This window comes from Petaurus breviceps, unplaced genomic scaffold, assembly GCF_028583685.1.
Source record: "Petaurus breviceps papuanus isolate PSGF00001 unplaced genomic scaffold, PetGlider_PUasm1.0 181, whole genome shotgun sequence".
NCBI lineage: Eukaryota > Metazoa > Chordata > Mammalia > Diprotodontia > Petauridae > Petaurus > Petaurus breviceps.
In genome coordinates, this window is record NW_027185784.1 from 11,738,824 (window position 1) to 11,759,702 (window position 20,879).

Here is a 20,879-nt window from a genome sequence, read left to right on the forward strand (position 1 = left end):
TTAAAAAATTCAAACATTTAAAGGAGGAGATTGGATAGATGAGCACTAAGGTCCTTTTCAGCTCCAAATCCTATGAATGCACTATGGCTCATGCCCATCTCTGGGAAATTTCAAAGGCGAGGCAAGTCCTACCCCAGGGAAGAAAGCTCTTCTGCCCATCTGTGCCCTCTTCAAAGGGTTCAGAGTCCATCCCCCACTCATGGTCCTTTTCTCAATCTCATCTCCAGGGCCCCGGCTGTCAGGAGGCCACAGCCTTCATGAGACCTCCACAGTGCTGGTGGAGACAGTGACCAAGTCGTCCTCCAGCCGTGGCTCCAGCTACAGCTCCATCCCCAAGTTCTCCTCAGATGCCAGCAAGGTGGTGACCAGGGGCCCTGGACTGACCAAGGCCTTTATAGGCCAGAAGAACTCCTTCACAGTGGACTGTAGCAAAGCAGGTAGGGCTGGAAAGGAAGGCTTGGGGATTGTGTGAGATACTGGGAGAACAAGAGCAGTAGGGCAGAGGGGGATTAGAGGGTACTGGGGGTTACAGAGTTGCAGAAGAGATGGAGAATCGGTGTTCTGGGTGTGAGTTCGTTCCTTCCTTCTCTCCTATTGTCTAGGCACCAACATGATGATGGTGGGTGTACATGGGCCCAAGACTCCCTGTGAGGAAGTATATGTGAAGCACATGGGAAACCGAGTGTACAACGTCACCTACACTGTCAAGGAAAAGGGGGACTACATCCTCATTGTCAAATGGGGAGATGAAAGTGTCCCAGGCAGTCCCTTCAAGGTCAATGTGCCCTGAGCCCCCAAACTGCCTCCCCCAGCCCTACAACCTCCCTGGCTAAACACACACACACAACACACACACACACACACACACACACACACACAGACAGAGATTTCCAATACAGACAAGTGCAGATGCACAGACACACCCATATACATGGAACACCTGATTTGGGGAAAAGGACTGTACTTGGACTGGGGGAGTTGAATGTACAGATTCTCCCACTGACCCCTCTGGGAGAGTAGGGGGACTTTGTCTGCTGATTAAAAACATTGTCCGTCCCCCAGAATGTGATTCTGGTAGATGAGTGGAGACCCCCTTCTCCTCACCCCTAACCAGGGCCAGAGGGATAGTGGGGAGGGCCATGTATTGACTGAGCTGGGGGAATTCAGGGGGGTGCATGTGTGTGATTGTGTGTGTGATTGCCCCAAAGTGCACTGATAACTAAGACCCTGGGACAGCTCCCCCTGCCTCCCCTCCCCAAACTTTTCTAGGACTCTTCCCCACCCCCGCCCAGAAGACTGTGCCTTGCCCCTCTGACTGCCAGTAGTCTGTGGTTGCTCAGGACTCTGAGAAGTTAAAGAAGAAAAACCATTGGAGAAAAGACTAGAGACGAGCAATACCAGCACCCTGGCTGGCCCTGGCCTCGGGGGTTCTGTACATTTCGCTCAGCCCAGCTTTCAGGGGCCTTGTTTTTTCCTGTTGTTATGTTTCATTGTTGCACAGCTCTGCCCCAATGGGGGCCTTTTGTACACTTTGCGAAGCCCAGCATGGAGCTACCTGGGTAAAAAAAATCAAACAAGCCCAAATAAAGTATGGCCTGTCACAGAGGCTCTGACTCTTCCTTCCATAGGGTAGTTCATCCCCCTGCCCTCCTTTACCTACTGACCACGGGATATGGCTCCCATTCTTCTCTCACCTGGGCCTATAGGCCCAGCTGAAATGTAGAGGAACTTTATAAAGAAATGTCCTTTCCCTCTACTCTGTTTTAGTGACACCCTTCATTTTAATTCAACAAAAATGTAACCATATATGTATATGTGTACATATGTCTGCATATTTACATGCATACATATATAACATACAGACACATAGATAAATACACACACATAACAGTATCACTTCCTATATCCAAGGCACCGAGGACATAAAGACAAAATGAAAAACAACCCCTACCTTCTAAAGCTTACGTTCTAGTCTGTCAAGATTTCTGGATTCTGATGGTGAACCAGAATTAGCTTCCAGCTTTGTGTTACCTGCAGATTTGATCAGCACGCTCCCTATACCTTAATTCAAGTCGGTGACAAAAATGTTAAAAAGCAAAGGGCTAAGCACATATCCCTGGGAGGCTCCATTGGACAACGCCTACCAGGTTGACATTGAACTATAAGGACAACCTGTTCTAAATCTATCTGCCTCTAGGCCACATCTCTCCACATTTGTTACAAAATTGGATGGAGTACTTTTATCAAATGTTTTGCTAAAATCTAGGTAAACTATAGCTGTCTTAGTTCTTGCGCAGTTGGACATTCTGATCAATGCCGATGAAGGCTTAGATGATATGCTTATCCACTTTGTGGATGATGCAGAATTGGGAAGGATAGCTAACATGCTGGAGGGCGGTCAATATCCAAGAGAATACTTTCATGCTATAATGCAGGGCTAAGTTTAATAAAATGAAACTCAGCAGAGACACATGTGAACTCTTACACTTGGGTTTTAAAAAAATCAAGTTCACGAGTACAAGGTGAGAGATGTAAGCTAGGTAGCAGCCTGCTGGAAAGATCTGGGAGATTTAATGAGTCAACAATGTGATATACAAGCCCCAAAAGATAGGGTGAATCTGGGCTTCATGAAAAGAGGCATGATGGCCAGGATTAGGGAAATGTTAGTTCCTGTGAGCGCTGCCTTTGCCAGGGCATCATGTTCTAGGAAGGCTATCAGTAAACTGGAGAATGTTCAAAGGAGACTAGCAAACACATTAGAAGGGCCTCATCTTCCTCTCACACAAGGAACTGTGTGAAGGAACTGGGGGATGTTTAGCCTGGAGAAGATTGGCAAATGGTAGCTATCTTCGAGTCACTTAAAACAAGAATTCTATTTGTTCAGCATTGCCCCAGAGGGCAGAATGAGGCCCAGCAGCTAAAGTGCTAGGCATGGGAGTCAGGAGGACCTGACTTAGAATCTTTTCTCAGACATTTGATGCCTAACCCTGTACAAGACACTGTATGTCAAAGCCTCAATCTCTTCATCTGTAAAATCTAGGGGCCAGACTCAGTGGCCTCAAAGATGTCTTCCAGCCCTAAATCTAGGATCCTATACTTCAAGGTACAAATTTTTGCTTAATATGAGGAAAAATCTCTGAATCAATAGTTATCCAAAAGCAGTATTGGCCTGCCTCAGGACGAAGCAGATTTCCCTTTACTGGATGTCCTGAAGAAGAGGCTGAAAGACCATTTGTCAGCAATGTTTTGAGGGAATTTTTGTTCAGGTAAGAGCTGGACCAGATAGTCTCTAAGGTCTCTTTCATCTAGGAAAGTCTGATTCTGCCAAGTCCTTTCCCCTTTTGTAGCAGCAACCACACTGGCATACCCAGGATGGCTGCTAGCACAGGTTCTTAGATCTGCTTTATTAGGAAAGATAACTGTTTAAGGGGTCAACAATCTTTTAATCACATTCACTAGCTCAGGAGAAAAGTCAGCACCCTGAGCTTGAGAGAAAATACAAGGAGAGAAATAAAGACCAACAGACAGGGATCTGACGCCTGAATCAACTACCTGTGTTTCCCCGATAATAAGGCCTATCCCGAAAATAAGCCCTCCCCTTACTGTGTAAGATTCCTCTAAAATAAGCCCTCCCCCGAAAATAAGCCCTATTGAGATTGCTACTGTAGTGAAGGTGATCCCCTGCGCTACACGCTACATTATGGTACCCTCTGTATGCACCGTACCCCCCCCCCCCCCGGGAAACACACGCCGAGCTCCAAACTGCATCCAATCAGAGCTGCAGCAGTGAGCGCATCATCCTGTTCTTCCCCAGTGATTTGCTTATTGAATAAAGGTACATTTTTTTGTTCACATTTACCTGTTTATTAAAATTGCTGTCAATGTTCATTAAAATAAGCCCTCCCCTGAAAATAAGCCCTATGGTGTTTTTCTGTCCAAAAAAATAATAAGACAGTGTCTTATTATCGGGAAACACAGTATACACTTTACAAACATCCCTGGATCAGGAGACCCTTTACATCTGAGCAGTCAGGGAGCTCTGAACTTTCTGCCACTCAGAATCTCGACCAGGGAATCCCAAGATCCTTCTCATAAGTGAGCCCCCAAAGCAAAATACCAACTCAGAGTATATATACACTTCTCAGAGCCATAAGGCATCACAACCTTCATGACTCAGTGCTTAACTAAAAATTAGCAAAAGGTGTTAAAGTCTTCCTACAAGCAAGCCTCCCCTAATCAAGCATCCCTTAATGGGCTCAACATGAGGCCTATTAATAGGTGAGAGATCTTATATCCCAGTAACATTACACCTTCCTTTCTCAACTTCCTCATCTACAAAATGAGGAGATTGAACTAGAGGGCCACAAGTTGGCCCAGGAGATAGAAGGCTGGGATTGGAGTCAGGAAGACCTGAGTTCAAATAGCACTGTGGCTCTGGGTAAAGTCACTTAAACTCAGTTTCTTCAACTGTAAAATGGGGATAATAGCAGCACATATGTCTCAGGGCTATTGTAAGAATCAAATGAAATAATACTTGTAGAGCGCATGGTGTAGTGCCTGGCACACGGTAGTGTTTAATAAATGCTAATTCCGTTCTATTCCCAGCTATAAAAATATGATCCTGCTTTCACGTGTGTACAATCCTCCCTTTGTATCTGTGTATTCGGAAATGCTTTTTTGGGTGTTTTTCAGAATAAAAAAAATAGAAAATAAACAAATCAATATTACTATGAGCCTGGGCAAGTTGTAGGCATGAAAGCCTGCTAGCCTATCAATGGTAGATGGAGCAGAGACAACAGAAAGTTGTTTCATCCAGTGTGGATTTCAGGGAAACTTTCCTGAGAGGAAGAAGAGGGAATGCAGTAGTCCAATATTCTGGCACCTTAAGTGGGGTAGGCTGCTGTTCAAGCTGCCCTCCTTTCCTCCCTCTAAGGGAAGCAGGAAGGAGAAACAAGGAGGGCTCCCCAGGCCTGACAGCAACAAAGAATGTGGCCCTGTTTGAGGTCTCCCAACCTTGATCAAAAATTGTGGTCATATATATTTATATAATATATACAATACTAGATTATGTATTAAGTAAATCACATATTATATAGTCAAAATTTTATAATGGCATCTTCTGTTATAGCAAAGAACTGGAAACTAAAGTAGATGCCTATCAATTAGTGAATGGCTCCACAAATTGTGGTACAAAGATGTAATGGACTATTTTCATTGTTCAGTTGTTTCAGTCAAGTTTAACTCTTCATGACCCTATTTGTGGTTTTCTTGGCAAAGTTACTAGAGCAGTTTGCCATTTCTTCTGCAGATCATTTTGCAGATGAGGTAACGGAGGCAAACAGGGTTAAGTGACTCCCCCAGGGTCACACAGCTAGTGTCTGAGGCTCTATCCACTGCCCTACACACGGACTATGACAAAATAAAGGTAAAGAACAACCACGAAACAATCAAAAGTAGATGGGCAAAATTACAAAGAACAAACGTCTCCAAAGCAACCCTTTGCAGAGGTGGGAGGTCCACGGGGTGTTACATCGCACATATTTTAACACTGGATTTTGATTTTTTTTTTTTTTTGCTTTCTCAGTGGGGAAGGAGGTTGGGGGAGGAAAGAAGACGAATCTGACCTTTTGAAAAAAAAATTTTAAGTTGTTATTTGGAATGGTTCCGTGAGACTGAGAGGAGGGTTACCAAGACGTGGGGGAGGGGAGAGGTGGAGGGGGGAGGGAAGGGGAAAACGCGACCTTCAAATACAAGGTACCAATAAAATTTGTCTACAAAGTTTAAAGGGCCGTTCACTCGTCTGGCATCATCCCTGACGCCTCTTTGCATTGGGGGAATTCTCCCCTCCCCAGTTCCCCCTAAGGTCTCCCGGGGTGTGTGAATACCGTCCCACCTCCAATGTTACAGGGTTAAGAAGAAAACAGCCCTGGCTCAGGAGCCAGAGCCGCCCCCGCGGCCGCCTCGGCCCCTCAGTACCTGTAAAATGAAGGGGTTGGTCTAGGATTCCTCTACTCCCTCCCATCTCTACATCGGCGATCCTCGGATGCCACCAATGGCTGGGCCACATCCTCCAATCATCTTCGAGGCGTGGTAGGGAGATGCGCTACCGGTATCTCGCAGAGAAATTTATTGGGCCGCCGGGAACTCTGGGAATGGTAGTTGGGACGCAGGGAACTCTGGAAATGGTAGTTTCACTGTCGGAAATTGCTCGATTTGGCGCAGGCGCGACGGAACTCCGAGAGCTGGGCTAATCACACGCGAAGATGAAAGGAGAAAGCAATCGTGAACTGCCAGTCACAAGCGACGCGCATGTGTCGAGGGGAAGGTTGCTGTCCCCGCCCCGCCCCCCCAACATTGTGGCTAACTACGGTGACGGGAGCCGGGAGGAACCAACGTGGGAGGAGCTTCCACCTTTCCGCCACTCCCGGGGGTGCTGTGTGAGACAGCAGCCTAGCAGCGTCTGCCATGGCTGGGCGAGGAAAGCTGATCGCGGTGATCGGAGACGAAGACACCGTTACCGGTTTCCTGCTGGGTGGCATCGGGGAGCTCAACAAGCACCGCCACCCGAACTTCCTGGTGGTGGAGAAGGACACAACCATCAATGAAATCGAGGACACCTTCCGGTACGGTGGCCCGCGAGGCCCCAGTCCGGTCCTACCCCAGCGGGAGGGCGAGAGGGGAGCGGGGCTGCTGGGGACGAGGGGAGGGGGAGAAGAGGAGTGGGGGGAAGCCTTGCTCTGGGGCTTTCTTCTGCTACCGACCCCCAGAGAAGCCTTTCCTTCCGAGTCAGAAGTGGTTTCGTCTCTTCCTCCAAGGAGGACTCCCCCCCCCCCCCACGCTGGGACAAACCCCCCCCCCCCCCCCCCCTGAGCGCTGCAGGGGGTCAGTGAGCCCATCATATGACTGTGCATCAGAGGAAAGGGGCCGGCGTAGTTCTGGGATGCCTGCGTCCGTGGGTCTCCTCCTCTGGGCTAATGCAGGGCTCCCCTTGTCACCGCAGCACGTTTTCTAGGGAACGCCCGCGACCCAAGCCCGTTTTAGCCTCTGCTCTGTGAGGGCAGGGACAGGGCTCTGCACACCGCAGTCCCTTGCGCGCATGTCCAGCCCTCCGTCCTTCCTCCGCCGCTGGCGTCTTGTTAATAGCTATGATAAATATCTGGCAATAATTCCTCTGACGTTGGGGCGGGACGGAAGCTTAGAGGTCATCTCCTGCTGCCCTCTCTGCAGAGGAGCTAACTCGAGTCCCAGAAGGTCAGCTAAGATGCTAAGGTTGGCACTGTTGGTGAGTGTCCGAGCTCCTAAAGCCAGACTCTGACCGCCCTTATCTAGCAGCCTTTCCAATCCAGCTCCATTGTTTTTCAAATGAGGAGCCTGACTTAGATCCCACCCCAGGGAAGGCCAGTTCTACTATCTTTTTCTTCTTTTTGTTATCTCCCGGGCTTGGATGGAGCTCAATAAATGTTGACTGATTGGTTTGAGGCCCATTGTGGTGACTTGCCCAAAAGCCAGGAGCCTTGCTCTCTTGAATCTCCTTTACCCCCTTCCTCCTTCAGAGCCCATGTTTCTGTATTCGTGCCTCTGTTTTCCCCCAAACAGCCAAATCCCAGAGTTTCAGGCTCTGGCTAGTTCTAGCTTCTCAGGGCCTGCTAGGCCCTATTCTGCCCCGAAGCCACGGCTCTAAGGTAGGGATTCTTGTGCCCTGAGAAACAGAAGGTGAACTCCATGGGCAAAGCAACCATGAGAACGTCCCTTTTTCTAACCAGACACCTTTTTATACCTGTTATTTTTTTAGTTGGTCCTAGACTCCTAGGTTCAGGGTCTGGTTTGGTTTTATTCCTGCAGGAAAGTTTCCTTGCTTCAAAATTAACAAGGAAAAATGAGTTCAGGGGGGATTATAGAGTTTTTCATTTGCTCACTTTTTCCCAGCAGAACTAGAACTGAGTCACATATGCAACATCCATTGATTCCCTTTTTCTAGCGCAGCTTCCTCTTCTCTGATTTCCACAGTCTTTTGCCTTAGTTCCTCTGTCATAGCCCTTACTCTGTATGTTTCATATATACTTCCGGGATCCTCCCCCACCTATCTCACAACTCTAAGAGCGAAGATAGATTTGCCTGCATAAATTCCCTGGACTTGACTCTCTCTTCCTTTCTCTTTGCCAATCCCCCTCCGCAGGCAGTTTCTAAATCGGGATGACATTGGCATCATCCTTATCAACCAGTATATTGCTGAAATGGTGAGGCATGCATTGGATGCCCACACACGCTCAATACCTGCTGTTTTGGAGATCCCTTCCAAGGAACATCCCTATGATGCAGCCAAGGACTCCATCTTACGTCGTGCCCGAGGCATGTTCACTGCTGAAGATCTTCGCTAAGGGACACCCCATATCACCCTTCCCTGCACATTACATTCCACTACTGAAATGAAAGAGGGGAGGGTTCATGGTACTTGCTATTTATTGGGCCCTGTAGTAAAGCTAAGACAGAATGAAGACTGGAAAACATAAAGCTCAACTCCTCAAATGTGTCCCTCTTCTTCTGTTTCCTCTTCCTTCTGGTTGATTTTGTGCCGTCTTTGTCTTATGTCAATGCTAAATTAAAGTTCATTTCTCCAGATATCTTTTTTTGAGGGAGGTTTGGGGACTTGTAAATTGTTGTGTCTGCTTTGGGAAAGGGAAGCCAAAGTTAGGCTTGATTTCTCCCTAAGCCTATCTCCAGGGCTAAAAAGATACTGCCAGACTCAGAAACCTGGGAGCAAGCTGAAAGTGGCCGCGAGAGAGGCCGCGACCCTTGTGGTTCTGGGGTGAGGATCTCCTTATTCTAGGCTTGGACCTTAGAGGTCATCAAGTGAGAAAACAGGCCCAATAGGGATGAAGTCACCCCACTGCCCAAGGTCACACGTCACATGGAGCCACACGAGGTTCTTGTAGCACAGGTCTGTTTAGAGGAGGAGAATCACAGTCCAATGTTAAGAATGAGAAAATGAACCTTGCTCTGAGGGCCAGGGACATCACCTCCATTAGGGCCAGGGATACTCCCAGAGTGTGCCTCCAACCCAGGGCCTTCTAGGAAGGGAAAGGAATGGGAGCCCTGCCTAGCCAGAGGGAAGGCAACACATGGAATCCCTGAGACTGTATGAGGTGAGGCCTGGTTGCCAAGGCAACTGCTGGCCCTGAGGCTGTTGTTGCCTTAACCTCTCAGGTGGCGAGTTCACCCCTTCAGTTGCCATAGCCCAGGTAGCCCTTCTCCCTCAGCCACCATGGCACGGCATCTCAACATGGACACACAGCGACAAAACTTCTGGAAAGAAGAGTACCTAAAGGAGATGATGTTGCGTTGTGATTGGCACCGAAAGTACGGGGCAAAGGTGAAAGCCAAGCAGGTGGCCAGGGATACCGCAAGAAAGGCCCTCAAACTGCCTACCTTGGGCCCTAAGGCCCCACCCTCTCCTCCACCTCCACCCAAAGAGCCTCCCAAACCCCCTCCTCCCCTCAAGGAGGCCGCTACAGAGACAGAAATGTACCCTGTGCCTCCTGAAACACGGGAACTCCTGTACCAGGGCATCTCTCACGATTTCCAGGGTCGCTTCAACTATTTGGAAAATCGCAAAATTACCAAGCCAGAAGATCGTTACCTCTTTCCAGTCACTACCAACTTCACTTACGGCTGGCAGTTGGGTAAGAACACATCTTGAGAAAAACTTATAGTCTACCCTCCCCCAATCTCCTAAACCACTTTGTGGCTCCTCATCTCCCCATTGTCGAGCTTATACCTTGTAGTGCTACTGTTGGGGTTTGGGTAAGGGTAGAAAGGGGGGTAGTAGGTGAAAAAGTAAGGAAGCTAATCCCCTGCTTCTGATTCTGCCATCTTCTCATCCCCAACACTGAGTAAAGCTCATGTTACCACTAGTTGTAAAGGAATTCTTCCCTCTGGCAGATTTATGGCCTGGGGAAAGGTATGAAGGCCTCTATGGGCTGGCACTCCAGTCTGCTTCCATTTTCACTACCCCTGTCTTTGTCCCCTTATGCACACCAGTATCCCACGGCTATTCATAACCCTTCTTTTAATATCTGAAATGGGGGCCACATGTGCAAATCATCTATGACTCACAAAGCAAGTTTTCCCCATGTCCCTCCCCTTCTTACTCCCAAGCTCTTCTCAGGAGCCCATCCCCAGCTTTTGCCCTCTCTTCTCCCAGGCCCCCCAGTGGAACGAAAGATGGTCTCCTGTAAGATGTGCCGGATAGAAACCTTCTTCCGAAAGAATGGGGCCTTTGCTCTACTCGACCCCAAGGATGTAGCCCTCTGACCTTGGGCTGGGGGGGAGGGTGGGAAGGAAACACAGGGAAATGGAGATTACATGCCCTCAGGTGGGGCAAAGCTGGCTCCCTCTGTGGTGGGTGTGTGTGTCTGGGTCTCCTGGGCCCTTATGGTTGGTTAAATCCCTGGCCTTTCTGTAATTCTGGCCAGCACCGACTTCTGATTTCTGGCCATCAGGGAGTTTTCCAATGCCTTTCTCCCCACCATCCCTTTGACTACTGACCCTCCTCAGGTCCCAAGGGGGCTGGAACAGAGCTGGGAGGAGTGGGCTCGCCCCAATCCTTTGGGGTCGAAGTAGCTCCTGGAAATTTCTAGTGTTCCTGGGGGAGAGACAGCCACTGTAAACTCATACACCAAAAGACTTTTCCCTTACCCACAGCCCAGGAGAGACTTACAGCCTATATGAGTTCTCTTTCCTGGCCTGGACCAACCCAACTTCTCACCTCTCCCGTTGGGCCTGCAATAACCCTGTCCTTTCCTTGTGTCGCTGTTCCAGCTGCTCCCGCAAGGCACACCTCTGTTGGGCCACATCACCCTGGTGGGTTAGAGACTGTGAGCCCATAGGTCTCTACAGAGCCAGGACACCCAGCCACAAGTGGCAGCACCAGAGTTATTTTCCCCCATCAGCCACCTTCCCCATAGGCCACCACCAAGAATGAGTTGAGGTCATGTCCTTTCTCCTTCCCTTCCCTCTTCTCCTCAGGGTCTTGCCTGCATCCAGAGCTGGGTGGTAGTAAGTGAGGACCCCAGGAGGTCTCCCCCTGAGCGTCGGTTTCTGGTGATGCACAGGCGCTCCTGAACCTGAAGGTGGATGAGGGCATTGTCTCAGGGGCTGAGGTCCTAAGGACCTGGCCCCCAAAGGCCCACTTGCTCCAAGGGCATCTCCTCATTTCCTTCTAAACTCTAGTCATGTTCTCTTCCTCTGTACTGCCTGACACCCTGACCATGATGGACAGGCCCTCTTACCCTGAGCCTTTGCTGTTCTCGGTCCCTCTGGTGCCTTCTCCCAGCCTCACCCTGTAGTTCCAGAAGCCTTTTCAGAGTGTTCTCTTGCTGGTTTAGAGTGAGACCCAGGAAAACCAGCTCCCTGCTAGGGGGATTGGGGTGATGTTGCTGCAGTGTAAAAGAAAAATGGGGAACTACTCTGTCTATCCATGTCAGCCATCAACAGGAGAGAAACAATCATTCTCCACCATTCTCAGCTAGCTTCATCCTCATATATCACCATTATCCTTACCTTGAGCTTGACAGCCTTGGGATTTTCCAATAGGGATAGTGGCTGAAACCGACCATCTTCCATGTCCTTCAGTCTGCTCACAGGTAGGCCCGGTCCCTGTTTCACAGCAGCTTCCAGGGCCTGCTGGCTCTGCACCCTGAGCGTCCCCAGCTTGACTACTTCATGTTCCCTGAGTCTTTGCTGTGCAGGCATCTTCAATAGTTTGGTTTTCTGACTTGGGACCCACTGCCCTCCTGGTTTAGCCCCCAGCCTCACCTGGCCCCAGAGATGTGGGGTGGCCTTTCCTAGGGACCATGGGATTTCTCTTCCCAAGGGGTCTGCAATCGCCTTTCCTTGATCCTGTGGGATCTTATTTCTCTGGGGTTGTAGGATTGTCTTTCCCTGGGACTGTGGGTATTCCCCTGGGTAGAAAGGTGGAATATCCCCTTTTGGGGACTGTTTAGTCTCCTTTCTTTGAAATGGAAAGAGAATCTCTCCCTGAGGCTGTGGGCTCTCCTTTCCCCAGAACTTTACAATATCCCCTTTTTGAAACTGTAAGACCTCTTCTTCATCAGACTGCAAATTCTCCCTTTCCAGGGAATGTAAGGACTGACTTCCTTGAAATTGAAAAATCTGTCTATGGACCTGTTTCTCCCTTTCCTGAATCTGTGGGATCTCCTCATGCTGGACTTTCCAGGTTTCCCCTTGCTGAGCTTTAGCAGTGTCTTCCCTTAGGACTTGGAGAATCTTCCCTTTGTGGGCCTTTGGGGTCTCCTCCCTCTGAGCTTGGGAAATCTCCCCTCTTTGTACTTTTGGGGTCTTCACTTGGGTCCAGGGAGTCTCACCTCTCTGGACTTTTGGAGTTTCCTCCCTTAGAGCCTGGGTAATCTCTTTCTGGGCCCATGGAATTGACTCTTCCTGAGCCCTTGAAGCCTCATTCCTCTGGGCCCAGAGAATCTCTCCTGTTTGTAGCTTTGGGGTCTCTTCTGTCTGGGGCTGGGAAATCTCCTCTCCCTGAGCTTTTGGGGTCTGTTCCCTCTGTATATGTTGGGTCTGAATCTGGGGACTCTCCTTTTTTTGGACCTTTGGGATCTCCTCCCTCTGGACCTTTGGGGTCTCCTCCCTCCAGCTCTGGGGACTTTTTCCTTTATGATCCCTGGAGGTCTCTGTCCCCACTAGTGCCTGAGTTTCTGTCCTTTCCTGCTCAGGGTTAGCCCCCTTCTGTAAGCTCTTAGGGAGAGGCAATAGCTCCCCTGGCTTGAGAGTTTCTGGAGAATACAGAATCCATGATGGTGACTGGTAGGGCCCCTGGGCCCTGAATTCTGGGAGGTTTCTCCCTAGTCCTTGGCTTGGGTCCTGGGGAAAAGATATATATGTTGGAACCTGGCTTGTTTATAGCAATCCCCACTGAGACTCTGGGCCCTCAAGCCAGGCACCAATGTCCCCAGAAGACTTGGAAGGAAGGTTAGGGACATGCTAAGTTCTGTGAGGCAAGTCTCTGCTTCCACACAAGCTATCCTGCTTTCTCCTGGATTTTTGTCTTAATTCTAAAAAAGGATTTCCATTTTATAAGGCATAATAGGGAATTTCTGCTTTGATCCCTTCCTGACAGTCCATATTTCCCCCTCTTCCTCACTGATTACCCTGTGGCCTGGTAGAGCACAGGCCCAAACATTTTCAATGATTCTTCCCTTCCCATGGGGAACAGGTGGTGCTGAGACCCCCTGACCCTCCACCTCCCCCAGCTCCAATATGAATAAGGACTCCTGCAATGTTCCCTCCCCACTTTAATCTTTTTTTTTTTCTGCCTGAGCTTCCCTTGTCCCTGGAGATGCTCTCAGCTGTCAAGTCAGGTTCTAGTATAAATCCTGAAGGGAGAAGGGGAAGGGAGGGTGTTAGGAGGCTTCCCATTTCTGCCAGCTCCTCTCCCCTTCCTCAAGTACCAGTTCCTCTGCAGAAGGCTGTAGGATATCTGGGGACACTGAATCACAGAATCCTAAGGAAGTTTTATTGCCAACAAAGATGGGGAAGGAAGAAGGCATCACCCCTTGGTGATTGGTGCGGCCTTGGAGAAGAAAGATAGTGTGAATTATGCCTGCCTCAGGCCAAATTATCCCCAAACATGATAGCTTTTCCCCATTGGGCCTTACCTGGTCCTCCCTAGCTTGGGACCAGAATGAGCTTAGCCCCTAGGAATAATGTGTAAAGGACTATTTGCTGGGGCATATGCCCTGTATCTTTGCTGCTGGCTCTGATTAAGTCTGTTGGTTTCCACCTCCCTTTTATTTTATTCTAGAAGCAGGAGAGGGGGAGCATTCTTGGGTTTGGAGCTGGGGTACTTACTTGGCTCCTCCTCCCCAGGCTGTTCTCTCTGACTTTCCTCAGGCATACCTTCCAGCTCCCAGGTATCAGCCTTGAGGGAAATTCCAGCCTCAGACCCTGGCCCTTTGAGGAAAGAGGAAGTAATTGTCACCCAGTTAATGGCAGACCCTCTCCTCCTAGCAGATCTGGCCACTTACCAAGTGTTGCCCGTGCTGGCATTTCAGGGTTCCCAAACCTCTGATCTGGCTCTGCATCACCTTCAGCTCTGGCTGTCCCCAGCATCACTGCAAGGCCTTTAGCCCGCCATCTACAGACAAACCAGAACACTGTGGGTGACTGACAGGAGGCTTTGGAAAGGTGGCATGAAATGGGAGAATGGGAGGGCAATACTGGCCTCTCTGTCTCCAGGTTTTACAATCCACAAATATCTGTCCCTTGAATGATATACTCATCCATATGTACCTTCTGCCATCCTAAACCCTGCTCCTAAGACACGGGGCCTGGGGCAAGGATGCCTTCCCTTCTCTAACCCGACTTGTGGTTATAACAAGTTCTGCCTGGCCCAGCATCCAGGAAGCAGGCCTTATTCTGCCTTGACCTCTCTCCGGAATAAAAGCATTGGAACAAAGAAAAGCCAGGACTGAGACTGAATTAGAATGGGAGGTGAAGTCTGAAATGAGATTTCAGCATTTGGTCCAACCCCTTCATTTTACAGATAAGGAAACTCAGGCCTAGGGAAATGAAATAACTTGCCCAGGGTCATATACCTAGTTAGTACCAGAGCCTGGGACTAGACTATAGGTGTCTTGATTCTCAGTCCTTTCCATTACATTGCATCATCTCTCAAAAACAGCCCCTTTGCTCAAAAGGCTTGATGCTCTGGGGAGTGCACTTCAGGATATCTGTGGGTGACAGGAAGGAGCCCTGAGTTCATGAGAACTCTTAATTAAGAGACAGTGCTGGGAATAAATGGAAGAGGGAAAGGGTCTACTAGGTGCTCTGATCTTGGGGGCAGGGACGTACTGGAGACCATTAAAGAGGACTCACTTTTCCAAAAGCTGTTGATTTCGCTTCCAGATATCCCTCTCCTGGGCCAGAGACCAGTGCCGGGGATGCTGGGGAGGAAATGCTGAAGGAGGCTAAAGGCCACAACCCACCTTAGGACTCAGACTTCTACCCTATCCTCATTCTCTAGCCTCCTCCTTTCAGTTTTAGATCTCTTCCCCAAAACAGTCTGAGGGGGAGGCAGAAGGCTCGATCTTCTCCTAAACTTCTGCATCCATCCTTGGGGAAAACAACAAAACTAAAGAATCCCAGAATTTGAGATAAAAATGGCACCAGCCCTCATCTAGTCCCTACTCCTTGTCGACCATGGTAACAGACCTGGGTTCGGTCTCCTGACTCCCAATTCAGAGCTAATCCCACCCAGGCCCTTGGAGGAGGGAGTCTGTCCCCCAAATAAGAAAGGCAATTGGGTGAGCCACTCCTACCATAGTGCTGAGCTCTGCTCCTAAAATAGTCTACTATTCTGCAAGTGGCCAATCGCCAACTGAGTTATTAATGCTGGAGGTAAAAGCTTATGGAAGGCTGTTGCAGGACAGGACCTTTTGCCTCATGGTCCTGATGAGACCCAACATTAAGGAGATGCAAGCCTAGTGCCTGAATTTTTCCCATCCATCTCCACAGGAGACTTCAAGGCTTAGTCTTCCTTTGCTGACCTAGGTCTTGTCCCACTAAGCCACCCTGTCCCTCTTCTCCTAGGATCACCACCTCCTTCTCCCTGACCATCCCCCAACTCACCAGCTCCTCTTCCCCACCAACCCAGATGCACGGCTCCTGGTTATGGTTCTCTGAGCTCCTGGCCCCATCCCAAGGTCCTCTAAACTGTCCCCAGCGTGGCCAGAAAAGACTGAGTCCAGCCCCAGCCAGCAGTTCCAAGTCCCATAGAACCTGAGGGAAAGTGAAAGATGGAGGGGCAAAGGGGAAAGGTGCCTAGTTTGGAGGGTGGGGATGGGGCCTTCCTCGATGCCCCATACCTGTTCCTGCTCCTGTCGTCTCCGCTCCATCTCCAGCAGTACCAAAGGTAGCTCGAGTTCCCGAGGGCGGTTGGCCCCACGTACCTGAGAGTTCCCAGCAGTGGGGTTAGGCCCCAGACCTGGCCTCTTTGTCCAGCCCTTTGCTCTCCCTTCCCCACCTCTGCCTACCTGCTGCACAGTCATCAGGAGCTCATTTAGCCTGGCAGGGGCCTGGAAGAGCTTCTGGTAGAGAGCCTGTATTTGCCCAGAGGAGAAGGGCAGCTGAGGATCCTGGAACACTGCATCTGACTCCATGGGGTGAATGAAGCCCCTTCCCTGCCGTCCCATGAAACCTGAGGATGCAGACACAGCTGTCCCCCACCTCCCAAGCACTCCCCAAGGGCAGCCCTGAACAGCCTCCTCCCCGAATGCATCTGAAGCTGGGAGAGAAAAGACCCCTCTCACTAGGGGAGTCTTCCCTCCAGAGCCTCTTCAACAACCCTTTGGAAGTGTGGGAATAATGGTGAACAGGAGAATGAGGGAAGAAAGGAAGGGACACTTCTATCCCCTCAATAATGCAGAGGTCTCTGACACCTGATCTGACCTACAGGAGAGGCACTGGGTGGGGGCAGGGTAAGAGGAACCTGACTAGACAGACCGTTCAGTGCAATGCTCCACAGCCCTATTTTATGGAAATTCTGGGGAAAACGAAGTTTCCCAATCCCTTTGCCAGTGGTTTGTCAGGGAAACAAGGAATTGCTTATTGGATTTGGAGGACAGAAAAAATGTGTTCATGCATATGTGTATTTGTAGCTACTAGAAGGAACCTCAGACATCTGTCGGTTTCTAATCCAATCCCTTCATTTTTCATAAGAGAAAACCGAGCCCCACAGGAGCAGGAAGATTTGCCCAATGGTACACAGTTAGCAAGTAGCAAGAGTGGAACGCGAGCTCCAGTCAAAGAAGGAGACATAGACCCAAGCTGCAAAGAGGCAGGGTTAGGATTGATAAGGAAATCTCCTAAAAGCTGGAGCTATCCAAAAAGTGGAATGGGCTGCTGTTTCATCTTAATTATGATAAGAGGGAGAGGGCAGATCTTTGCTCCAGGGCCCTGAAATTTAGATGGCACTGACAGCAGGTGTACTCTAGCAGGTAGAAACAACTGAATCTACTGGCAGCGATGCACCCGGTGGGATCCTTCCCAGCCCTGCCCTGTCCTCCCTCCCTCCCTTGGGGTCAGTCTCCCCACCTGCAGCCTGGGAGCACACTTAGGACTGTCCTCACCCAGGGCCTTGTGTGGCAGGGTTGCTCTCCCCTCCACCCTCATCCTCTTTTGGTTGTGTCCCAAGACGTGAGGTCTCTCACTGAGGTCCACCCCCTCCAACTTTGAATTTGTCTCCTGAAGGTAACTGAAGGACTTCTTGTCTGAGGCGCCAGGATTTCTGGTTATGGCCATGAATCTCATTGGAGGTTTTTCAAGGAAAAGCTGGGGTGACTGCTTGTTCGGAATGATGCAGAGAGGATTCTTATTCAGGGGGTCCCTGGAGGGACCTTCTGAGTTTCCATGGCTCCAAATCTAGTGCTTCTACTATACCATGGCCACCACAAATGATTTTCTCTTCTCTCCTTCTACCTCTCTATACTCTCTTTGTGGTCTCCATGAATCCAGTGTTTCACAGACTGGAAACGATTGAGAATAGTGCAAGGGAAAGAGAGGAAAGGCTTCTTGGGCCATCTTGAAAGCAGAAATGCAGGCTGGTGGACCTCTGTACCCTCTCCTTCCCCTGGTGTCATAGGAGTTGGAGGTGGTGAGTGTTCCCTCCTTACCTCAGGAAAGATGGTGGAGTAAAGCGGAAACTCACATGAACTCTCCCAACTTCACCTCCAAACAACTCTAAGACCTCAAAACAAAGAGTGGCTCAGAATGGCCAGACCCCCTTGTCTATTACTCATCTCTCACCAGTAGCCAAGCAACAACGTTCCACTCAGGAAGAGGAGTGAAATTATGTGCCTCTGGGTAGTCTTATGGTAGAGTCGGGGTAGGAGAGATAAATCACTGGGAAATAAAAGTCTGTTGGTAACTGCAGGGTTGACTTGTGCCTGGGTTGAATTGTTTTCATTTTGAGGTAGCAGAAATGTTCTAGTTGCCTGTTTGTAATTCCTTGTCTGTCCTTCATCGGGGAAAGGCAAAGTTAGTTATCTACATAGCCAAGTGTTACAGGAGAGGACAGGCATTGCCTTGTGGGCAAACTGCCTCAAGCAGACATGCCTTCAGGAGGCGTCCTGATTCACTGTGAGTGAACCAGAGACTGCTTCAGAGAGTGCCCAGAGATAAATCCCAAATTCTGCTGAGATGTCCCATGGACAAGCTCATGGGCAGAGGCCCCATTCCTGGCTGGCGCAGTGGCAATCAGGAATAGCCAGGCCTGGTCTGGAAGAAACTTTAGTGCGTAAGAATGACTTGGGAAGTGTAGGGCCACCTAGTCTGGGACCTTATGTGCATCCTAGTTACCTTATCTTGGGGCATATCTCTAGAATCTGTATTCCTTTTCCCTTATAAATCCTAGAAAAATGTCTTTTTGTGGTCTGAGGGGTAGAGAGAATAAAGAAAAAGAAGGAATTGAGTGCTTGGGAAAGACCACCTTGAGATGGTGGAAGCAGCAGAAGAAAAGGGAGGGGAATTAGAAGTCAGAGGGAGCAGACTTTGCAGCCAACCTGGTTCGGGAGCCTGGAATGCCCAGAAAGCCCTCAACTTTGAATCAGGACTTGGGCGATTTTCATAAGGAATAAGTAAAGGCTGAAGGCAGGGCTCCTTGGCCTATCTCTGAAACAACCTAGTGTTGTAGGGCAAGGGTCTTGTGACCTCTATCAGCAGAGAGAACAAAGAAGGGCTCAGAAGATATTGGGAAGGATGTAGCTGTCACTAGCACCTGGTGATACAACACTTCAGGCAGCCCACAGCACAGCCCCTACAATGACACTCTCCCCATCAGAGTCATACATCGGTGATACAGGGACTCAGGGGAGCCACGGTCACCAGACTCCCCGTGGCTGCACCACAGAGCCTTCCCGTTCTCCCTGTCTCCTGCAGACTCAATTCTACAGTCATAGGATGAGGCCTCACTTAGGGAGGACCTAAGCCTAGAGACTTTGGCTATTTCTCTCTGCAGAGATTCACAAGCTGCTGAGTTGAGCTGAATTGAAATAGCAGTTGCTGCCTTTCTTGCTTTCACAGTTCAACTGCTCTGACTGGGGATGCTGATTTCTGGTCAAAGCTGGAAGGAACCCTAAAGGCTACCTGGCTGAAAACTCCACTTTCACCACTTGGAAACTAAAGCTAAGCAAGGTTATGTGACTTAACCTAGGCATCCAGTTTGTTTCAGAGGAAGGATTTGAACCCAGGCCTTCTTGACTACAAGTCTAATACTCTCTGCACTGTTCACACTGCCTCTCAGGTCAATGGGGCCACAGGCTCAGTGACAAGTCCTTGCATTTGTTATACATTCCACCTTTACCTGTGCATCAGAGGTCTGGGGATTAAGATGCTAAATCATCTTCTGCTCCCTCCTATTTCAGCTTCAGTATCCCTGTCAGCACCAGGGGGGTCCAGTGGACCAGAATATTTCTCATAGAAAGAAGAGCTAAGGCATGAGAGAAGGACCAGGGCTGTTCCCAGGTAACATTCTTCTCTGGCTTTCAGTATTTCTAGGACCTGGGATGTCTTCCTTCAGGAAAATGTGGCTACTTTGTGTAGGCTGGGAATAGTGGTGGCCTGGACCTCTCCACACTCCCAATCACACTACAATCCTGGGGCCTCCATGAAGAGAGAGGAACAGCAGCAGCAAAGATGGTCCAGGAAGCATTTAATGTTGCAAATACAGGTTACAGTGGGGAGCCTAGGGCACTTGGCCCCAGAGTCCTTGTCCCCTTGTCCCCCAGCTCCTTCTTTTCATTTCCCTAGACCAAGATGAACAGCTTGTGGGCTAGTAACAAGTCCTTCAACAACTCATACATGTGAGTGACCCCACTCCCTGGGCCTCTTTAGGGAAGGAGAAGGACCATCTGACAGTAAGAGGCTGGTTTCCAGAGGGAAAGTGTCAAGGGGGGGAGTACCTGGAGTTGGGAGCAGAGCCCCCCCAATCCCTAGTGAGTCCTAGTCTAGGAGGGGTGTTAGGCCCCTTCCCATACAGCACTCAGGTTTTGCTCTGGAGGTGTCCTCCAGGGGTGGGCCTCGGGTCTGTGGTAAGCAGGACAGGAGGGCAGGACTCAGGAGAGATGCAGTGAGCTTCATGCTCCACCAGCCCTGCTGGGCACCGGCAGCCAGGTACACAAGGCCGTATACAGTGGGCTGCTAGCTCACCCAGAGGTACATGGCGGTTGTAGCAGGTCCGGGGGCAGGGAGGGCCACATTCATCAAAGATGAAGCCTCGGTCCAAGGGGCAGCCCACCACTGTAAGGAAAGCAGACATTCTCAGTGCCAGGGATCAACCTGGTCCTTTTCTTATCTGTCCCCTCCCTGCCCCATACCATCCAGCCCACTCAAGCAGCTACTTCTCTGAGCACATTCTAGAGTTCTAGAAACTCAGTGAGGAAAGGGATCCCAAGACCAATCCGGAGGAATCAACATTTCCAAGTACCAACCAGATTAAAATACAATTGGGAAATAAGATAAAAATACAATAAAACTTAGATATTAGCACGTGGTTTTCTAAGTCAATATGAAGTCACAGGGAAACTAATGTACAGTTTAGTGGTTCTGTTTTTGATCTAGTCCAATGTACCTGATCAGGAGTTCCCTGACAACACACCTAGTTTTGCCAGGTCTACCAGCCTTTTACTGAACACTAACTGATGGGACACTACCAGAGGCAACCCGTTCCAAGTTGGGACACCTCTATTTGTTAGGAAGTTTTTTTCTTACACCGAACCTAAATTGACTTCTGCAACTAACACCCATAAGTGCTGCCCTCTGGGACCAAGCAGAATAAACCTGATCCTTTTTTC

At 49.5% G+C, this 20,879-nt stretch overlaps 4 protein-coding genes across 5 annotated transcripts in view; 3 read left to right on the forward strand and 1 right to left on the reverse strand.

Annotated features, from left to right (window-relative positions):
* Positions 1-1,606, forward strand: part of FLNC (filamin C) — a 39,524-nt gene extending 37,918 nt beyond the window's left edge. For both annotated transcript variants that reach the window (XM_069087156.1, XM_069087157.1), the window contains 2 exons: positions 228-437; positions 603-1,606. In XM_069087156.1, coding sequence (XP_068943257.1) covers positions 228-437; positions 603-790 — 398 coding nt within the window. In that variant the 3' untranslated portion in view covers positions 791-1,606. The remainder of the gene's footprint in view (positions 1-227; positions 438-602) is intronic.
* A 4,744-nt stretch (positions 1,607-6,350) lies between these two features.
* On the forward strand, positions 6,351-8,619 carry ATP6V1F (ATPase H+ transporting V1 subunit F). Its single transcript, XM_069087179.1, has 2 exons — positions 6,351-6,623; positions 8,177-8,619. Exons 1-2 carry the CDS (start codon positions 6,466-6,468, stop codon positions 8,376-8,378), a joined length of 360 nt encoding a protein of 119 aa, XP_068943280.1. The 5' UTR covers positions 6,351-6,465; the 3' UTR covers positions 8,379-8,619.
* A 133-nt stretch (positions 8,620-8,752) lies between these two features.
* Positions 8,753-10,788, forward strand: SPMIP1 (sperm microtubule inner protein 1). Its single transcript, XM_069087178.1, has 2 exons — positions 8,753-9,680; positions 10,202-10,788. Exons 1-2 carry the CDS (start codon positions 9,263-9,265, stop codon positions 10,309-10,311), a joined length of 528 nt encoding a protein of 175 aa, XP_068943279.1. The 5' UTR covers positions 8,753-9,262; the 3' UTR covers positions 10,312-10,788.
* Positions 10,789-19,725: 8,937 nt separating this feature from the next.
* KCP (kielin cysteine rich BMP regulator) overlaps positions 19,726-20,879 on the reverse strand; it is a 29,662-nt gene continuing 28,508 nt past the window's right edge. The window contains exon 34 of the mRNA XM_069087181.1: positions 19,726-20,325. Coding sequence (XP_068943282.1) covers positions 20,069-20,325 — 257 coding nt within the window. The 3' untranslated portion in view covers positions 19,726-20,068. The remainder of the gene's footprint in view (positions 20,326-20,879) is intronic.